At 44.6% G+C, this 19,197-nt stretch overlaps 1 protein-coding gene across 1 annotated transcript in view; it reads left to right on the top strand.

Annotated features, from left to right (window-relative positions):
* myo10 (myosin X) overlaps window positions 1-19,197 on the top strand; it is a 161,661-nt gene that overhangs the window by 61,249 nt on the left and 81,215 nt on the right. Inside the window, exon 3 of the mRNA XM_083659343.1 lies at window positions 9,668-9,826. Within this exon, the coding sequence (XP_083515469.1) occupies window positions 9,668-9,826 (159 nt within the window). The remainder of the gene's footprint in view (window positions 1-9,667; window positions 9,827-19,197) is intronic.

The raw sequence follows: 19,197 nt of genomic DNA, 5'->3' as shown, positions 1-19,197 counted from the left end.
GCAGCACGTTGCTCAGTGTGCAGCACGTTGCTCAGTGTGCAGCACGTTGCTGTGGAGAAGAACAGTGTACAGCACGTTGCTCAGTGTACAGCACGTTGCTGTGGATCAGTGTACAGCACGTTGCTCAGTGTACAGCAGGTTGCTGTGGATCAGTGTACAGCACGTTGCTCAGTGTGCAGCACGTTGCTGTGGAGAAGAACGTGAATGAGCTAAAGGCCTAAACGTTAAATGTAAATTCACTTTCTCGATCCTTCTCAGTAAGGAAAACAAAGCAGATCCAGGAACAGAGCGTGTTGATGTGTGAGCATGACAGACAGTCACTCCTGCTCTGCTGCCCCCTCCTCTTCTCTGCTCACACTGTCTGTCTAATGGCTTTGTTTCACACAGATTTACTCCTGTTAGCATCTGTCGCTACAGGCTTAGCGCCCGGCTGCGCGGCTTTGTTTGGAGACGTGGACCCCTCGTCGTCTCCACGGTGACGACCGGACCAATTAGAAGCCTAATTAGTGTAGGTCAAGGCCCAAGGACAAACCCTCGTCCACTGTGTGGCTGAAGGGGCGGGTCTATAATGCTACCAACACTAAGGCTAAACTGCAGCCATTGCCAAAGTTAAAGCCCCAACAAGGAACTTTGAACTGGTTATGAAACAGTCTAAGTTTAATACAATCAACGCAAAATGAAAGTTCCTTGTAGCTGCTTTACAGACGCAGAACTCTTGTTTGATAGGTTGATGGATTCTGCTCTTGACCAAATGTTAGCTTGTGTTTTACTATGTTGCCAAACCAAATGCTTTAGTGTTCTGGCTTGAAAACAGTCGTTTGTCTGTAAGGGAATATTTGCTCAATCTATTTCTCTACCAGCGTAATTTGACATAAACAATGCACTCCACACTTTAAAGGGCTACCTTGGTATTTTTGCATTAGTTATTTTTCAGCAAACACTTGGCATTATGGGAGGAAACGCTTCTGTTCATAAAGATTCACTAAAATGTCTTATTAGCATTGTTAGCAATAGCAAGCATTTCTCATTGGAACCGATGGTGGAAACAGTCAGGTTAGACTCAGTCTGTGCTGGACAGAAACCAGTAGAGGACTAAACACTGGGGATGAGACAGTCAGGTTAGACTCAGTCTGTGCTGGACAGAAACCAGTAGAGGACTAAACACTGGGGATAAGACAGTCAGGTTAGACTCAGTCTGTGCTGGACAGAAACCAGTAGAGGACTAAACACTGGGGATGAGACAGTCAGGTTAGACTCAGTCTGTGCTGGACAGAAACCAGTAGAGGACTAAACACTGGGGATAAGACAGTCAGGTTAGACTCAGTCTGTGCTGGACAGAAACCAGTAGAGGACTAAACACTGGGCATAAGACAGTCAGGTTAGACTCAGTCTGTGCTGGACAGAAACCAGTAGAGGACTAAACACTGGGGATGAGACAGTCAGGTTAGACTCAGTCTGTGCTGGACAGAAACCAGTAGAGGTCTAAACACTGGGGATGAGACAGTCAGGTTAGACTCAGTCTGTGCTGGGATCTGTTTTGGATCGCAGTGTCTTGGCACCTGGAGAGGATTTAGGATGCAGACACAACGTCCTTGTCTCTTCCCTCTCATCACTGAGCTTCCGTGAGGGAGAAAGATTAGAGGCTTTGCAGTTGCAGCACACGTCTGTACTGTCTTCTGTACCGTCTGTACACGGCTGGCTTCATGGAGGTCCACTGGGCTCTGTGTGCATTTGTGTGTATATCCCTCCCCAACACATGTTGTTGGGGAGGTGTGACTCTTTGGGAGTCACACCTTAGTTACTCTTACACTTACAGCTTGTTACTTTTCAACATGTACATGCATTTGTTTGGAAAGTGACACATTCCTTTTTTAGAGTGTATAGTAACCCAGCAGTACATTTTAGAAGAATATTATACAAATATATCTACAACCCTATGACTGTCTGTCACCCTAAAGGAGTATTATAGGCTGACTGTGTGCGAGGCTGGCAGCTAAATAAGATCTCATAAAGAGTGGTTAAGGTCAATATTGCCTCTAAGTATCACAGTTATTAACGTCCCCATAGGAATATTATAGGGATGGTATAGGAGAGGGGGGAGTACAATCACAAAGGTCAAAGGTCACTATACAAACTCTATTATGCCTGGATTGGATTACAGGAATATAATGTTGTTGTTTTTTGCTGACCCAAGTCCCAGTGCAGTGAAAGCATGAAGTCGTCCGATTCCAGCAGTGTGGAACAGACGGACAGTTTGAAGTGTGTGTTTACACTTTACAGTATCTAACCACCTGTTCCAGGACTGCCCCCACATGCCACATGTTGACTGTAAACAGAGACACCCAGCTAGCACGCAGCTAGCACCCTGCCTCTGTGTGCTAACACGCAGCTAGCACCCTGCCTCTGTGTGCTAGCACACAGCTAGCACCCTGCCTCTGTGTGCTAGCATGCAGCTAGCACCCTGCCTCTGTGTGCTAACATGCAGCTAGCACCCTGCCTCTGTGTGCTAACATGCAGCTAGCACCCTGCCTCTGTGTGCTAACACGCAGCTAGCACCCTGCCTCTGTGTGCTAACACGCAGCTAGCACCCTGCCTCTGTTTGCTAACACGCAGCTAGCACCCTGCCTGTGTGCTAACACACAGCTAGCACCCTGCCTGTGTGCTAACACGCAGCTAGCACCCTGCCTCTGTTTGCTAACACGCAGCTAGCACCCTGCCTCTGTGTGCTAACACACAGCTAGCACCCTGCCTCTGTGTGCTAACACACAGCTAGCACCCTGCCTCTGTGTGCTAACACGCAGCTAGCACCCTGCCTCTGTGTGCTAACACGCAGCTAGCACCCTGCCTGTGTGCTAACACGCAGCTAGCACCCTGCTTCATGCAGCTAGCACCCTGCTTCTGTGTGCTAACACGCAGCTAGCTGCTAGCTACGTGTTAGCACCCTACCTCTGTGTGGGCACCTCTGCGTCATTTAACTTACTTTTAGTTTTCGTTTTATTCAGTTATGTTTGGTTCAATCAGTACTGTTTGGTGCTCTAGTTGGTTTGGATTACGTTCACGGAGTCTGTTATTTGGTGCCACCAGAGTTCTGTGAACGCAGCCTCGAACGCTGTGAATGCAGCATCGAATCATATCTCAATGATAGGGCTGGGTTCAAAAAATCGATTCTCCGATTTTTAATCGATTTTTATTTTAATCCTCGATTATCGATTCATATGTCCAGAGATCGATAAAAAATAAATAAATAAATAAATAAATAAATAAACAGGCTAAAATATTGTGCTGTGTGTGGTAGTTGAAACATAGTTTCAAGTTGACGTTTATTTATGTTTGTAGTTGAAACAAAAACAAATACTGTAGGCTACATGAATGGAAATGTTTGATCATTAATATCTACTTTTAGAAATTATATAGGCTGAAATCAAATCACTGTGCATAATTGTGAAAGTGTCTTTATTGACCAATGAAAAGGCTGTTATTTACCCTTTGTCACCACCTGGTGAGTAAATATATGTGTAACTAAAACCATTAAAATTGACAACAGGTCTGCAACTTTTTTTCCCCGTGTATCTACTTGGCTGGTTGGGAACCCCTGTGTTACATAACTGGACATGTAATTCAGGGTACAGATCAAAAAACATTTTGAAACATATTGAAATCGATCGAATCGGAATCGAATCGAATCGAAATTAATCGATTCGCAACCTTGTGAATCGGAATCGAATCGATTCTTGAAATTTGAACCAATACCCAGCTCTACTCAATGAAATGGTGAAGCTTCATATTTCCCCAGTCTGAAAGGCGTTTCTAGTGACGTCCGTCCGCTCCGTGAGGCGTCACTAACGCTGGAATGTGAGAAGCAGGACACTGGGGGAGGTGTGGGGCAGATGTGGGGATGGGTGGGGGTAGTGGGAGGGTGTTGAGGGGGTATTGGGGGGGGGGGTGGTCTATTGGGTCAGATGTGATTGACTCCTCAGACACAGGCTGTCTTTCTTCAGGACTTCTTGCTGGAAATGTTGCCCAGAGCCACGGGGTCACAGGTCACACCGGGTCGCTGACCAGCCCCTAGTTAAATCCGGGGTGGAGTGTGTGCATGTGTGTGTGTGTGTGTGTGCACGCGCATGTGCATGTGCATGTGTGTGTGTGTGTGCACTGCACGCGTGTGTGTGTGAGAGTGTGTGTGTGTGTGTGTGTGTGTGTGTGTGTGTGTGTGTGAGAGAGAGAGTGATGTAAGTCGTTGTGGTGTTGGCTCGTGGAAAAAGCTGAGGCAGCACAGGGTTTGGCTGCTGTCCTGTTTCCAGTCAGAAGCTGCTGTGGTTTCATGTTGTCTGCAGTGTAGTACCTGAGACAACCACTGATGTCAGCAGAGATGCAATTAAACCCAAACTCCCACAACGTGAGAGCATGATGAAGCCGCGGAGCAGCAAATATGGAGACAAAATGAAAGAAAACAAGAATCTCTATCTCACAGATTATATTACCACTTCAGCTTTTCACCACTTCAGCTTTTCACCTCAAAAGTGATCCGATTCAAACCTGCTCTGAACAGTGAGCTGAGTGCGCTGCCTGCTGCCCTCCAGCAGCTGATTAGCCATTTCCAGCTAAAAGAGCCGTATGAGGGAGGCCATGTGCTGCAGAGAGCAGGCAGTCTGCTTCCCTCTCAGCAGGCAGTCTGTGCCCCCACCCTCTCAGCAGGCAGTCTGTGCCCCCACCCTCTCAGCAGACAGTCTGTACCCCCACCCGCTCAGCAGACAGTCTGTACCCCCACCCTCTCAGCAGGCAGTCTGTGCCCCCACCCTCTCAGCAGACAGACTGTGCCCCCACCCTCTCAACAGGCAGTCTGTGCCCCCACCCTCTCAGCAGACAGTCTGTGCCCCCACCCGCTCAGCAGACAGTCTGTGCCCCCACCCTCTCAGCAGACAGTCTGTGCCCTCACGATGGGTCACTGAGGGGGATCTTCTTCAACTAATGATCTGCTGCTGCAGGGAGGTCCTCCACACAATAGACAATAGCCTCAAGGTGGCCTATGGTTAGACAGACAGTCCTGTATGTCATACCTGCTGCAAACACACTTGCTTTTTGCTGGACTCTCGCTATTTTTAAGCCAAATACCGTGTTTAATATCACTCTAATCAGGAAGTTATTTCCTCTACATCTAAAGGCTTGTCAGCGCTGCAGCAGGTCATTACTGCACTGATAGCAGGAGGAAGGTTGAGACTAGTCTCAAATGTTTTGACTGAAGCTATCATTTCTGATAACAATGACCTTAGCCCTTCCACTGGCCTTCTGCTGAATTCCCCATCCATCCATCCAGCCAGCCAGGAGATATCATGTTCTTCTCCTGCCCAGGGTCAGAGTGAGGAGTTATGCCAGCTATCTGCCTTATGTCAGCTCTCTGGAAGTTCATACAACCCATCTGAATATAACTTCACCTGTGTTTCAACTGGCATGAGGGGAGCAGAGGATGACAGAATCTTCATTTCTGGGTGAACTATGCCTTTAAAGTAGAAGAGGACATCCAAATTGCTGTTGGTCTGGTGCCAAAGTGAGCAGCCATAATTAATCTGTTGGCTCTTGGCTGGTGTTCATTTAAATTCCAGAGTTTCACCACTCTGCATGTTGACCCCCTCTTATTAACCCATTGATACCTGATGCAGCATTTGTGTGTGTATCCCTTTAAGACTTAAGGTCTTAAAGGGATACACACACAAATGAGGGATATACACGCATCAGGTATCAATGGGTTAAATGAGCTGGTTCAGCATCTGGCTCGAGGACACTTCAACAGGACACACGCTGACTGACGCGGGGATCGAACGTGTGACCTTTCGGTTACGGGGCAGTCTCTCTCTCTCTCTTTCACCTCAGGCTTTCCTTTCACACTTTACGGCCTTGCGGTAATGTGAGATGTAAGCTGTCGGTTGGAACTTTCACCGCTGTAAATCTCACGGGTTAAAATGTTTGAGCATCAGCCGGCGCGAGGCTGTGTTACCGTCAGCAGATCAGATACCTGCTTCACCGTTCCTGCCTGTCAAGAGCGCTAAATTGTCTTTAACGAAACGTGTCTCTGAGTTGGAGTTGACAGTAGTCGTCGCTCAACAGAAATACCAGAGTGACATGCAAAAGGCTCCAAAGCAGAAACTGGAAAAGTAGCCGGTGATCTGGAAGAGAAATGAAACATTATGAAATACTATAAGATTCGATCTTCACCCGATTAAGGCAATACTCAATCAATTTAAATTGACGGTTTAAACACCTTTTTCCAATTATCCTAATGCGAGTAAAGTCATAATCACATTAGCACAATCTGGTTAGCAGCACACCTACATTCCTTTTTAAATTTACTGGATGCATGATGTAAGTGCCTCAGTCAGATCTTCAGTCACACTCCAGTCTTTTGAGATAAATGAAACTTCTCTGCATCTTCTGTCTGGTTCTTATTGCTTCTAGCTGCATTCTATCATACATCATCATTACAGTGACACAGGAATGTTTGCAACTAATCCTGGTTTTGAGATCTAGGAATTGAAGCCTATTCTTCATTGTGATTGACTCTTGGGAGGAGAGTGCCACCTAGGTTACCAAAGATACATCTATCCTGCTAGTAGAGTCAATTGAAGTTGTTTGTGGAATATGGTGATATGCTATGGAAGATCTTCGAGTGTATGAAGCCTACTGGAGGTCCGGCTCTTTGTGATAAGCCTATAAACAGACGCTGTGGTCTGGCGGGCCTTGCCTGTGTCTATTTTGGACAGAACAGGGCAGGCTCGCTGACTCGGTCAGAACTTGGCGAGAACATCAACTCTAAAAATGATGATCCGAAAACTCACTGAACCGACCGCACCGACAGCCTGTGGGATGCTTCTGTTCTGCAACTGGTGTACAAATGACTGCCCACCAGGCTAAAGCCTACAAATGCCAAAATGAAGAAGCCAGTCCAGCGTTTCTGCTAATTAAACAAATTACCGTAAATTCCGGACTATAAGCCGCGGCTTTTTTCCCGTTTTTTGGCCCCTGCGGCTTATATAACGGTGCGTCTTATCTATGGATTTTTTCAGAAAAAAAAAAAAAAAAAAAAAAAATCTCTCTTTTTTAGCACTCTTTCTAACTATAAATCCACTTCTGTTTTAATTTCCTCTCTTGCCCTCTTTTCACCACACCGCGGACACTGTGTGCACTGTAAAAATAAACAACGGTGGTGTTGTGTTATGTTGTTTTGTTGAAATGTTACGGTAATACGGTAAATGGGAGCTTCCTCAAACAGCCATCTCTTTCCCGACAATCCCCTCTGTGCGTGACCACTTACATATGGTAATTACGGTAAGCAAACGGCCACAAGCCCATCAACTCCCTCCCCCGACTACCAGGAGAAAATCACAAACTTCGGCGAATTCACACAAAGGAAGATCAAGGAATATTCCATCGAACCGGAGCAGATCATAAATATGGATGAAGTGCCTTTGACGTTCGACCTGCCACTCACTCGGACTGTTAACAAGAAGCGCCCTGGAGGATTCTTTCACCAAAAAAAAGCTTTGCTCGTTCTCGACAGCATGAGAACGAGCAGTAGATGATCATGAGGTGGTTTTTCAGACGTGTCGATATAGCAGTTTATCGCAAAAGTGTAATGGAAACACATTTTTCGCATTTGCACGTCATGTGACCCATATTATCCCTTGGAAAAGGAGCGGAAAATAAGTTTGGTAAGTAAGGTTCGATAGCCGTGTCAAAACCTCCGCAGCAAGTGGAAAACTTTGAAGCAACGCTACCTAGCAGAAAGACGAGTGTTGTGCAAAAGCGTAGCCGGGCAAATTAGATAATGTTTAATGGCAGAAATCGGTCCATGGTGACAGCAGGCTGCCTGTGTGCGCGCATTTGGCACAGCGGCGAGATGAGAGGATGAAAAGCACACACTGGTGCGGTGGTGCTGTCTGAAGTGAATACAGTGACTGTGAGTAGGCTAATACATTGCACACGTTTCAGGTGCAATTATAGAACCAAATCAGCCTTTTCCCCCCTCCATCTCTAAATCGGACCAGTTGTAGGCTATTAGGCTACCTTTTTTCCTCTGCCTGTCGCGCTGACTGCATTCACGCAGCCAGCAACATTTTGCGACTCATTTTCTTTTGAATTGATAATCAGGCTCGTTTATATGCATTGTAACTTCATGTTGGGATTTCCATTGACCATTGGTTGGATTTGAGCATGCAGGGGACGGGATATGGGGCAGATCCCCGTGCGTAATCACTGTGGCAGCTGCTGCAACGGGGAATCACTCAAACGCAACTTCAATGGAAACGCCTACAAGTCGCAATTGTACATTGTCGAAGTTGTAGAAATATCGCAATTCTTTTGCGAAAAACTGTAATGGAAACACAGCTATAGATGAAGAGGAGTTCGTTGGTTTTGAGTGACAATGAAGGAGAGAGGAGAGTGGTTGACGAAGCCACCCTGAACCTGTTCGTTTCCGACACTGAAGATGAGGACTTTGGTGGTTTCAGTACGCAGGAAGAAGAGGAAGACGAGGATTAGTGACTTGACTTCTCTGGTTACAGGTTTGCTGCACATATAGCCTATTGTTGTGTGATTTTGTCTGGGGATTAGTGACCTGACTTTTGTTTTGTTTTGTTGAAATGTTAATAAATGGGAGCTTCCCCAAACAGCCATCGCTTTCCCGACATTCCTCTCTGTGCACGAACCCTTTCATATGGTAATTAAACATCAAAACACCCGCGGCTTATAGTCCGGTGCGGCTTATAGAAGAAAAAAATAGTCAATTTTGGTCCCGCGGCTTATACACCGGTGCGTCTTATAGTCCGGAATTTACGGTACATAAACAAACATATTTTGATTCTTTCAGAGGGGGTTGGGGGTCCCCTTGATAGGGGAAACACTGCAGTCTTCTCCACAGTTCTGTTCTCTTTCCTCAGTTAGCTCCATTCTGGGCTAATGTGTTCCACATTTCTTCCACAGATATGATGCATATGGATATGAACCTGAGCCACTTGGTGCCTGGATGCTCAGATTAGTTTTCCCTGCTTCATGTCAACAACTGCTATCCTGTGCATTTATCATCGCAACAAAACAAAAAACTTATTTTAATGTTTTAGAAAAAGGCAAAGGTTCCACCTGTCAAATTATGGCTGGAAAAAATGGTTCAACTTTCCCACCTGGCGAGAAGACGGTTCTCTCTATCCTGTTCAAATCCTGTTGAACTGTTTGTTTAATAGAGACTCTATTAAACAAACTGAAACAGTTTGATCAGTTTGTTTAATAGAGACTCTATTAAACAAAGTGAAACAGTTCAACAGGATGATTTGGCAGCCCCTGCCCCAAAACATTGATCATTCAAACTGATCAGTTGTACAATATTGATGACCCCCTTTGGTGTGACAAGATGTAAAGTCCCGGGAAAGATGGAGTAGGAGGATAGTTGTATTCAAGTCATTGTTTAGTTTGTATTTTTCTTTTCTTTTTGTTTGTTTGTCTGTTCTGTTCTGTTTCCAACTCTAAAGTGAGGACAAATCAACCAGGCTAAAGCTGACAAAGATGAATCTAACCAAACCTTATAATGACACTTCATGAAATTGCTCCAGTCTAGTTCATCATCACCTTCAAAGAGAAGACTTTTTTCTAACCCCCCCCCCCCCCCCTCTCTCTCTCTCAGGTGTACACCTATAAGCAGAATGCCCTGAGCAGACAGAAGGTGCAGCCCATGCACCACAGCAGCATCAGAGGGGTGGAGGACATGGCCACCTTGGAGGACCTCCACGACGGGGCCATCATGCACAACCTGTTCCTGCGCTATCGACAGAGGAACATCTATGTAAGTCCTCCTCACACACACACGTCCACTCAAAGACTAATGGTACACCTCTGCCATTTTGGCCTGAAGGAGACTACCGTAATGACACCAGTGAAAAGTCCCATCTACAAAGTGCCATACAAACGTACCTCTACCACAATATCAATAAAGCACCAGACTGTGATCCATGGCCACAGCCAATGAAATGTGACTGTGATCCATGGCCACAGCCAATGAAATGTGACTGTGATCCAGGCCACAGCCAATGGGAGTTTAGCTCAAGGGGAAAGAAAAACAGAATGAACCGGAAGAGAAGTCCCTCACGCAGAGAGTTTATATCGATAGAGATCCCCAACTCCACTTTCTCCGCTCTTACTAAGTTATTAGACACAAAAATGGCAGTGTATCTGGATCAATCCACATGTGTATGCAATTACAAATGAAGAGAAAGAAGTCTCCTTTAAGATTATTCAACATTGTCGTACCTGGTGAACTGTTGAATGAAAGGCAAAGCGTTTCTGAATTGCAGGATTTGAATTTGATTTGCCGCCTGTTTGGTTCAGCTGGTATCTCCAGACGGTCAGCTGGTATCTCCAGACGGTCAGCTTGTCAGGCGCTTAGAAAAACAGTTTTCAGATTGATGACCGGAGCCTTTTTGAAATGCTGTCCCGAGCGTTAAATGGATTTCACGGGCCGAGGGGTCGCGGAACTGGCTCTGCCTATAAACCAGCGTGTAAAACCTTCAGTTCAAGTAACAACATGAACCCGTCAAAGCTGCAGTTATGAGGGTTTAGCACAACAGTAAGCACATTATTCTCTGCATATATCAGGAGTTTTGGGAACGTAGGGGTTCTCTAAATGTTTCAAAGCACTGTAAAAAAAAAAGTGAAACTCATAAAAGCAACAGGGACTCACCTTCTCATTTGACTCGTTATCAGCTGAGAGCTCGTTATCAGCTGAGAGCTGGTTATCAGCTGAGAGCTGGTTATCAGCTGAGAGCTGGTTATCAGCTGAGAGCTGGTTATCAGCTGAGAGCTGGTTATCAGCTGAGAGGCCACTGAGAGAGATGGTCTGTGCACCATGTTCTGCCTTCCAGCGCCCGTCTCTTACAAACAAGCCTCTCTACACAGATGGCCGATGCATTTGAAAGGTCAGTTGTCAGAGAAAATGGCACAACTAAAGCTGTGACTCTGTGCAGTAATTATGTGACAGTCCATAACTCAGATTTTGAAGCATGACGTCATTTTTGGTGAAATGTTATAAATAAATGTTATTATAAAAAAAAAAATACACATATATATATATATATATATATATATATATATATATATATATATGTATATATATATCTCTCTCTCCTCACAAAAAGTGCTCCAGGCAGCGCTTTTTCCACATCAAAAAGATGCAGAAAGACACTATGTGAACACACGCCCTAAAGAGAAAGCTGGTTATTTTCACAGCATGCACAAGTTTATGAGTCTTTTGCACAGCCTCCAGCCTCTGTTTGGCATCGGGCTTGACAAGTGTCGTCTTTGGCTACAGTATGTTCACACCGCCGTTTATTTGTTTTTTTTGGTGAACTCATCTGATGCCAACATGAACTGACAGTGATGAGCTGCCATGGTGGTAAAACTAGAACAGTTATCTCAGGTGAAGGTGATGTCAGCTTTATTTATCGTCTATTATGAAAAGACTGGCGTTTAAATGTGATCCAGATCAGAACTGAAGAAATGTGACTCCATGGAGCCTCTTCGGGGGCATTTTTGCCTTTATTGGATAGGACAGTAGATGGACAGGAAAGATGGAGAGAGAGATTGGATCACATGCAGCAAAGGACCACAGGTCAGATTTGAACCTGGGTCAGCCACCTGAAGGACTAAGCCTTAATGGCCTTAATCCATGGAGCCTTTTAACGTTCACACTGATTAGAACACATCAGATCTGAGCCACTCCCCCTCGGGAGTGGCAGGGAGGGCGGGTCAGAAACGCCTAGAGAACCTCTGTCCATCTGAAGACCTTGTGAGGACCACACACCCCCTGTAGCTCCACCCACACAACCTCATACCAAAACAAAGTCTGTCCATGGCATCAGCGTTCATTCAGACAGACAGCATCAATCTCTGTCTCTATCAAGGTATCAAGGTACACTGCCTTCTTTTCAGATGTGAGATCTGGAAGCTGGCATCTCCCGTGAAGCTGAAGTTACTCCTTCATTATATAAGACCTGAGACACGCATCTAGACGCAGGCAGATAAGAGACGGAGGACAGGGAGCCTCCACCACCAGACGGCTGGGCAGAGGCATGAAGCAGGTCACGTTCTTCTAGAAAGATCTCTCCAATGATGTCTCCAAAGATACACATGCTAAAGTCTGAGTTGGATTTTAAGGAACGCTTTCACAAGGTTCACTAGTTAACACAGGTATGAAAGTGATTCAACCATGTGATTTTAAAAGTGGAGTTTTGGAAGCACCTGTCCGGACTCATGTGTGGATGCATGGTTCAGTGGCTTCAGAAAGTATCAACCTCCTGGATTTTTCCATGGAGGTTCAAATGGATTCCATTGAGATTTTTCCATCACAATACACAGAATACCACATAATAATGGCACAATAAGATAAAAAAGTAAACATTTAATATAGAAATATTTCATTTAAATAGGTATTCAACTCCCTAAGATGATACTTTTTAGAGGCACCTTTAGGAGCGATTCCAGCTTCTGGTGTTCTTAGAAACATCTGTATCAGCTTGACACATGTGGATTTTGGGATTTTACCCCATCCATCCTTGCAAATTTTGCTCGAGCTTGTTGGAGTTGGACAGAGAGTGTCTGATCTTCAAGTCATTCCACACATTTCCAATGAGGTTCCAGTGTGGGCTTTGGCTGGACCACTCTGGGACTCTCACATTCTTGTCACACAGCCACCTTTGATTTGGCTGTGCTTCTGGTCCCTGACCTGCTGGAACATCAGCCCATCTCTCCAGGCTGAGGTCTCTGGCTCTCTGCTTGAACATCAGCCCGTCTCTCCAGGCTGAGGTCTCCTCAAGAATCAGTTGCTATTTGGCTCGTCCCAAGAGGAGAAATACTTTTCTTTACCATTGCAACCACCAACGGATTGCCTTACCGAGTAAACGGCACATCTCATTCTATTGCATCAGGTCTCTATTTTCAGCGTTCATTGTGGTTGAGTCACAAACTGCAAACTGTCATTTTAGATGCTGCAATTCTTTGATTTCCTGTGATACATCTTATTTTAGTCTGTGCTCATATACAAGTTAGTCTATTCTTCCCTGTTACAATTGAAGGGTTTTATTCCAAAACATTATTTATTTCTTAGCAATTCCTGTACTTTCATTTCCCAGTATTTCAAATAAACTAATTATGTCACTTAAAAACTATATTTTCTTTTACTTATCTTTTTATTTTTATTATAAAGATATACAGTTTATGAATAATTGGCATTGTCATTTTGTGAGTGTAGGTGTTTGTTTTTACAAATGTATTACTTTACAAATTGTAATTAATTTAATTGCATTTACAGAGTGTTTATGCACGCAGATAGAGACTGAGAACTGAGTCTATTATGCAGGTGGTTGAATTATCCAGTGTTCGCAGCAGTTTAAGGGTAAGTCAGATATTGTTAGACAGTGGTACACACAGTACTACTACAGTAAAATGTTAAATACTGCACACAGTGCACTTGTCAGAAATAACTCTCGGAACAGTTTCTTCCAAAGAAAGTATATTCTTGTTTTGAGAAGCCAAATCAAAATTGTACTTATTTGCATGAACCCACAGTCTTTCCCCCAAGTTTTATTGTATTTTAAAGTATTGCAGTACAGTACAGTACAGGACAGTACAGTACAGTACAGGATGTTTGCCTCTGGTGTTTCCATGACAACAGTGTTGACTAGGTGAAGAGGAACACAGGTGATGAGAGAAAGATCCTGGGTCTCAATGGCTGATGCCTTCTTGGACATTTTATCCTCACAAAACCCTCTGCTTTAACCTGGACGGTGCTGAAGTAAATCCGCTTCTTGTTTTGGCAGCCAAGAGCAACAGATTGCCGAGTGAGACGGAGAACGATGAGAGTTTGGGTTTGTTTGGTTTGACGCTCGTTTTGAAGGCTGGTATTCCAGCGGCCTCGCTGGGAGGTTGGCGGCTGCTGCTAGTGGCTCGGTCTTGGCGAGGCTTTGATAGCGGCCATGTTGTCCAACGTGTGAGACAGAAAGACAGAACAGTTAAGAGCATGTTAGCTTTGGAGCAAAACCACACGGGCAGTGTGTCTAAAAATACTCCGAGAAAGTGTTTCTCCCTGCTTTTCTTTCTCTGTCAAATGTGATCATACCAGGGACACATCATATTCTCTAAATCTATTGTGACTGGACTGCTTGCTTGTAATGTTGAACAAAATGTAAACTCCTTCCTGCACTCATTGAAGGTTGTTCTGATTAAGAGTCTAAGCTTGACGACTTTTCACCATGGGACAGGAGGCATATTGTTAGCCCCGCCCTCTTTCCACTCAGTAGGTCAAGTTCCCGCCCCAACACCTGACAGTCATCCTGATGATGTCATGGTAACCGGCAGTGTACAGCTTCCAACCTTTAGCTTGTGAGCTTGTGAACGAGCTTGTGACCAGAAGGTCGTCGGTTCAATCCCCGGGACCGGCAGGATAAATCTGGGTGGGGAAAGTGAAAAGGCAGCGCTTGCCCCTCCCTCATTACCACCACTGAGGTGCCCTTGAGCAAGGCCCTTAACCCCAACCGCTCCAGTGGAGCTGCTCAGTGGCCAACAGATCAGACTGTGGTTGTACTGGTCAGCTTCCAGGTGTGAATGTGTGTGTGAATGTGAACAGGGCACTCCTGAGAAAGAGAGCATTGCTCTCAGTGAGACTCCCCCTGTATAAATAAACACCATCTGAATTGTCCTGATGTGGTAAACTCCACCCACGATAAAACAAACACTTAAATATCATTTGCAAATAGCATTTGAGCCAGTTTGAACTTTGATGGCTGGTTCAAAGCCTGGTGGTGTGCCTCAGCCTCAGCAGCGTCTTCACAGCTTCACCAGGAGCCATTCCACCAAAACCTCTCCTCCCATTTTCCCTCTTTCCAACTTTTAGCCCCCAAAAACACAGGGAGGAGCCGGGCGGCGCGGCGCTGATGAATTGATTGGATAATTTGGACCATACGGGAACATTCACATGTGATTAAAGTAACGAGATGGCATTTGTCAAAGGTTAGCGCGGCTAATGCGCGCAGAGAGCACCACAAGGCTCCCTTTGTCGCGGGCTTGTTTTGCTGAGAGAAAATGCTGGGTCAAGTTGTATAATTAGTTGACGTAGAAAACAGTCCAATGGATGTCAAGTATTTGTCCTACATATTGGCTTTGTTTTCTCCACCATACAGTACCGTGGAATTCCATAGGTGGCGCTGGTCTGACTGAGGTCAGAAACAACACACGTCCTTTGTTTGCTAATTAGCTCTCTGTGTAAAGCAGGTCAGGGTCTGGAATTCATCGTTCCGCTTTCTAACGACAGCAACAATGTTATGTACCGTAAATTCCGGACCATAAGGCGCACCGGTATATAAGCCGCAGCAGCAAAATTGACTGTTTTTTACATATATAAGCCGCACCGGACTATAAGCCGCGGGTGTTTTGATGTTTAATTACCATATGTAAGTGTTCGTGCACAGAGGGGATTGTCGGGAAAGAGATGGCTGTTTGGGGAAGCTCCCATTTATTAAAATTTCAACAAAACAAAACAAAAGTCAGGTCACTAATCCCCAGACAAAATCACACAACAATAGGCTATATCACACAGGATAAGGTGCAGTCACGGCTGTAAACAAAATAACTGTAAAACAATAATAAAACAATCAGTCAACAGTAGTGAGCCTACCAGAAAAGTCATTAATCCTTGTCTTCATCTTTTAGGTGAAGGTGCAGCAAACGGCTGTAACCAGAGAAGTCAAGTCACTAATCCTCGTCTTCCTCTTCTTCCTGCGTACTGAAACCACCAAAGTCCTCATCTTCAGTGTCGGAAACGAACAGGTTCAGGGTGGCTTCGTCAACCACTCTCCTCTCTCCTTCATTGTCACTCAAAACCAACGAACTCCTCTTCGTCACTGTCGGTGTCGGCATCGAACAGCCTCTGAAGCCTCTGACGGCCCTCAGCGCCAGCTGTGGCGGCGTCATCCTCTTCATCCCGCAGCAGTCCAGCCTTTTGGAACCCGTTGGTGATTGTGGATGTTTTCACACTCCTATAATATTCCGTGATCTTCCTTTGTGTGAATTCGCCGAAGTTTGTGATTTTCTCCTGGTAGTCGGGAGGGAGTTGTTCAGTAGTTCTCGCCCGGACGGACAGTCCCTTTCGTCTCATGAATCGGAAGCACCAAGATGGGCCACCTATGAAATGTTCAATTTTCATTTCGGTGGCGACTGTTTTGGCCTTCAGTCGGATCTGCACCGTGGAAGCGCCTCGGCCGTCTGCTCTCTGGGTCAACACCCAATCTTCAAGGGAATCTTCAAGTTCGGGCCATCTGCTTTTATGACCTCTGAAGGACTTTTTGGTCTTCTTGCACTGAGACAGTTCCTCCTGCTGCACCTTCCAACGCCTCACCATTGACTCGTCGATGCCCAGGTTACGCGCTGCTGCTCTATTTCCCTCTTTTAATGCGAGATTGACTGCTTTCAACTTGAAAGCTGCGTCGTGTGAATTTCTGCGTACCTTCCCCATGGTAAGTGAGAGAGAGTCTGCTCGTCTTGTTGTGATTCCGGGCTGCTGATGAACTTTGAACCGGTAGGAGTAACCGGTTGATTTCCGCCAATGATGTCAAGTCTTTCATACACAAAGGCAATTCAAGGTGCTTTACAAAAAAATAATCGAAAAAACAAGCAGCAAAGCAATGCACATAAAATGTGCTGATGAAGCTGTGTAACCTGTAAAATCCATCGATTTTGGAGGTCACCGAGTGGCCGTTTGCTTACCGTAATTACCATATGTAAGGGTTCACGCACAGAGGGGATTGTTGGCTGTTTGAGGAAGCTCCCATTTACCGTATTACCGTAACATTTCAACAAAACAACATAACACAACACCACCTTTGTTTATTTTTACAGTGCACACAGTGTCTGCGGTGTGGTGAAAAGAGGGCAAGAGAGGAAATTAAAACAGAAGTGGATTTATAGTTAGAAAGAGTGCTAAAAAAGAGAGATTTTATTTGTATTTTTTTTTTTTTTTCTGAAAAAATCCATAGATAAGCCGCACCGTTATATAAGCCGCAGGGCCAAAAAACGGGGAAAAAGCCGCGGCTTATAGTCCGGAATTTACGGTATTTATAATGCAAAATACTGCATCATATACTTTATAAAGAACTAGCAACACAACCTACTTTTACATCTACTACTACTATTACTACCACTGTTATTACTACTGCTACTACCACTACTATTACTACTATTCATAGTGCTGCTATTAGTCCTACCAGTACAACTAATAATAATAATAATACCTACAGTATATCTTTACAGCATTTAAAAAACAAAGTTACAAAATGCTGCAACATAAAAGATGTACAGTATTCTATTTGTTGGGATTTTGGGTTCAGTCGTGTCCGTGTTTACTGGGATCTGACCACATGTCTAAGACATTAGAGCAGTTGATCTCAATGTGTGGTCCGGGAGGGAGTTTCAGGGGGTTCCCCAGCAGCAAATTGGTGAATTCTTCAAATTCAGCATTATTTAATTTACAAGCCGTTAACTCAATTAGCTAATGTACCATTGCAATGTTTATGGAATGTAATTGCAGTAGCAGAACCTCCCATCACAGCAACAGCTTCCTCCCACCATGCTGCTCCCTGAGCACCAGAACCTCCCGTCACCATGATGCTCCCTGAGCACCAGAACCTCCCGTCACAAACTTACAGAGTCATGGCATTAGAGGAACTAAGCTCCTCTCTCTAACTTGACCCAGTTGAGGTCTGAAACAGCGTCACTTTATAAATCAGTGATTTAATGTCCTGCACAGTAATCACACATTTTAAATCAGTGATTTAATGTCCTGTACAGTAATCACACATTATAAATCAGTGATTTAATGTCCTGTACAGTAATCACACATTATAAATCAGTGATTTAATGTCCTGTACAGTAATCACACATTATAAATCAGTGATTTAATGTCCTGTACAGTAATTGCACATTATAAATCAGTGATTTAACACATTGACTGCCAGGCCTTTTTTCAATGCTGTAGGTAGGTTCTGCCAGTTTTTTTTGAGGATTCTGGCTCATTTTACAAGAGCCGAGGATTCTTTTCTGTTAAGACTTCGTGAACACCAATCATCTAAAAAGAACTAATAGAATGTGTGCTTTCTCTGTCTAAAAGAGTTAGTTTGTAGAGTTAGTAGTTATGTAGATATTAGCCGTTGAGTACAGTATGGTTTCAGAGATTTTCAGAGAGTTTTGAGATAAATGGATTTTTAGAACCACCTCACGTGCCTGTGATTATGAGTGCCCTTGGGCAAGTCTGTATACTGTATTGTGTGTGTGTGTGTGTGTGTGTGTGTGTGTGTGTGTGTGTGTGTGTGTGTGTGTGTCTCCAAACTCCTCCCTCCGTCTGTGCTGCTGCTGCTGGCTCCTGCTGGCTCCGCGGCCGCTCTCGGGCAAGTCTGGATTACTGTAAAACGGGCTCGTTCGTTTCTTGAGGTGTCGGCTGAGAGCTTTGAAGAAGCTTTTGCGATTCTGGTCTTATTTATGCTCAAAGGTACTCGAGTGTGTGTGTGTGCGCGCGCGTGTGTGTGTGTGTGTGTGTGTGTGTGTGTGTGTGTGTGTGTGTGAAATCGAAAGCGTTTTCGCCCAGCTATTTCCTTGAAAATTAGAATGGCTTTCTCCCGCGGACCCGCGGCTGTTTTTTGCTCGGCTTTCTCTCTGTCTGGAGAGCACTGTCGCCACCAGCTGGTCGGTAAAATAGATTATACACATTCTCTTCCTCCAATATTGGTATAGGAGACGTAAAAGGGGTTGATCGATGTCCCACCGTCAAAAAAAAAAATTGTTTATGTAAGCCGAGATATCTCGTCCTTGGCACTCAACGGTTGGATCCTGTAAGCCGAGATATCTTGTCATTGGCACTCAACGTGTTAATGTCCTGTACAATAATCACACATAATACATCAGTGATTCAATGTCTTGTACAGTAATCACACATTCTAAATCAGTGATTTAATGTCCTGTACAATAATCACACATTATAAATCAGTGATTTAATGTCCTGTACAATAATCACACATTATAAATCAGTGATTTCATGTCCTGTACAATAATCACACATTCTAAATCAGTGATTTCATGTCCTGTACAATAATCACACATTATAAATCAGTGATTAAA

The sequence above is a fragment of the Poromitra crassiceps genome (assembly GCF_964638095.1).
Source record: "Poromitra crassiceps genome assembly, chromosome: 23".
NCBI classification, from domain to species: domain Eukaryota; kingdom Metazoa; phylum Chordata; class Actinopteri; order Beryciformes; family Melamphaidae; genus Poromitra; species Poromitra crassiceps.
The sequence above is the reverse complement of the archived record's forward strand: the minus strand, read 5'-3'. Positions and strand labels throughout refer to the sequence as shown.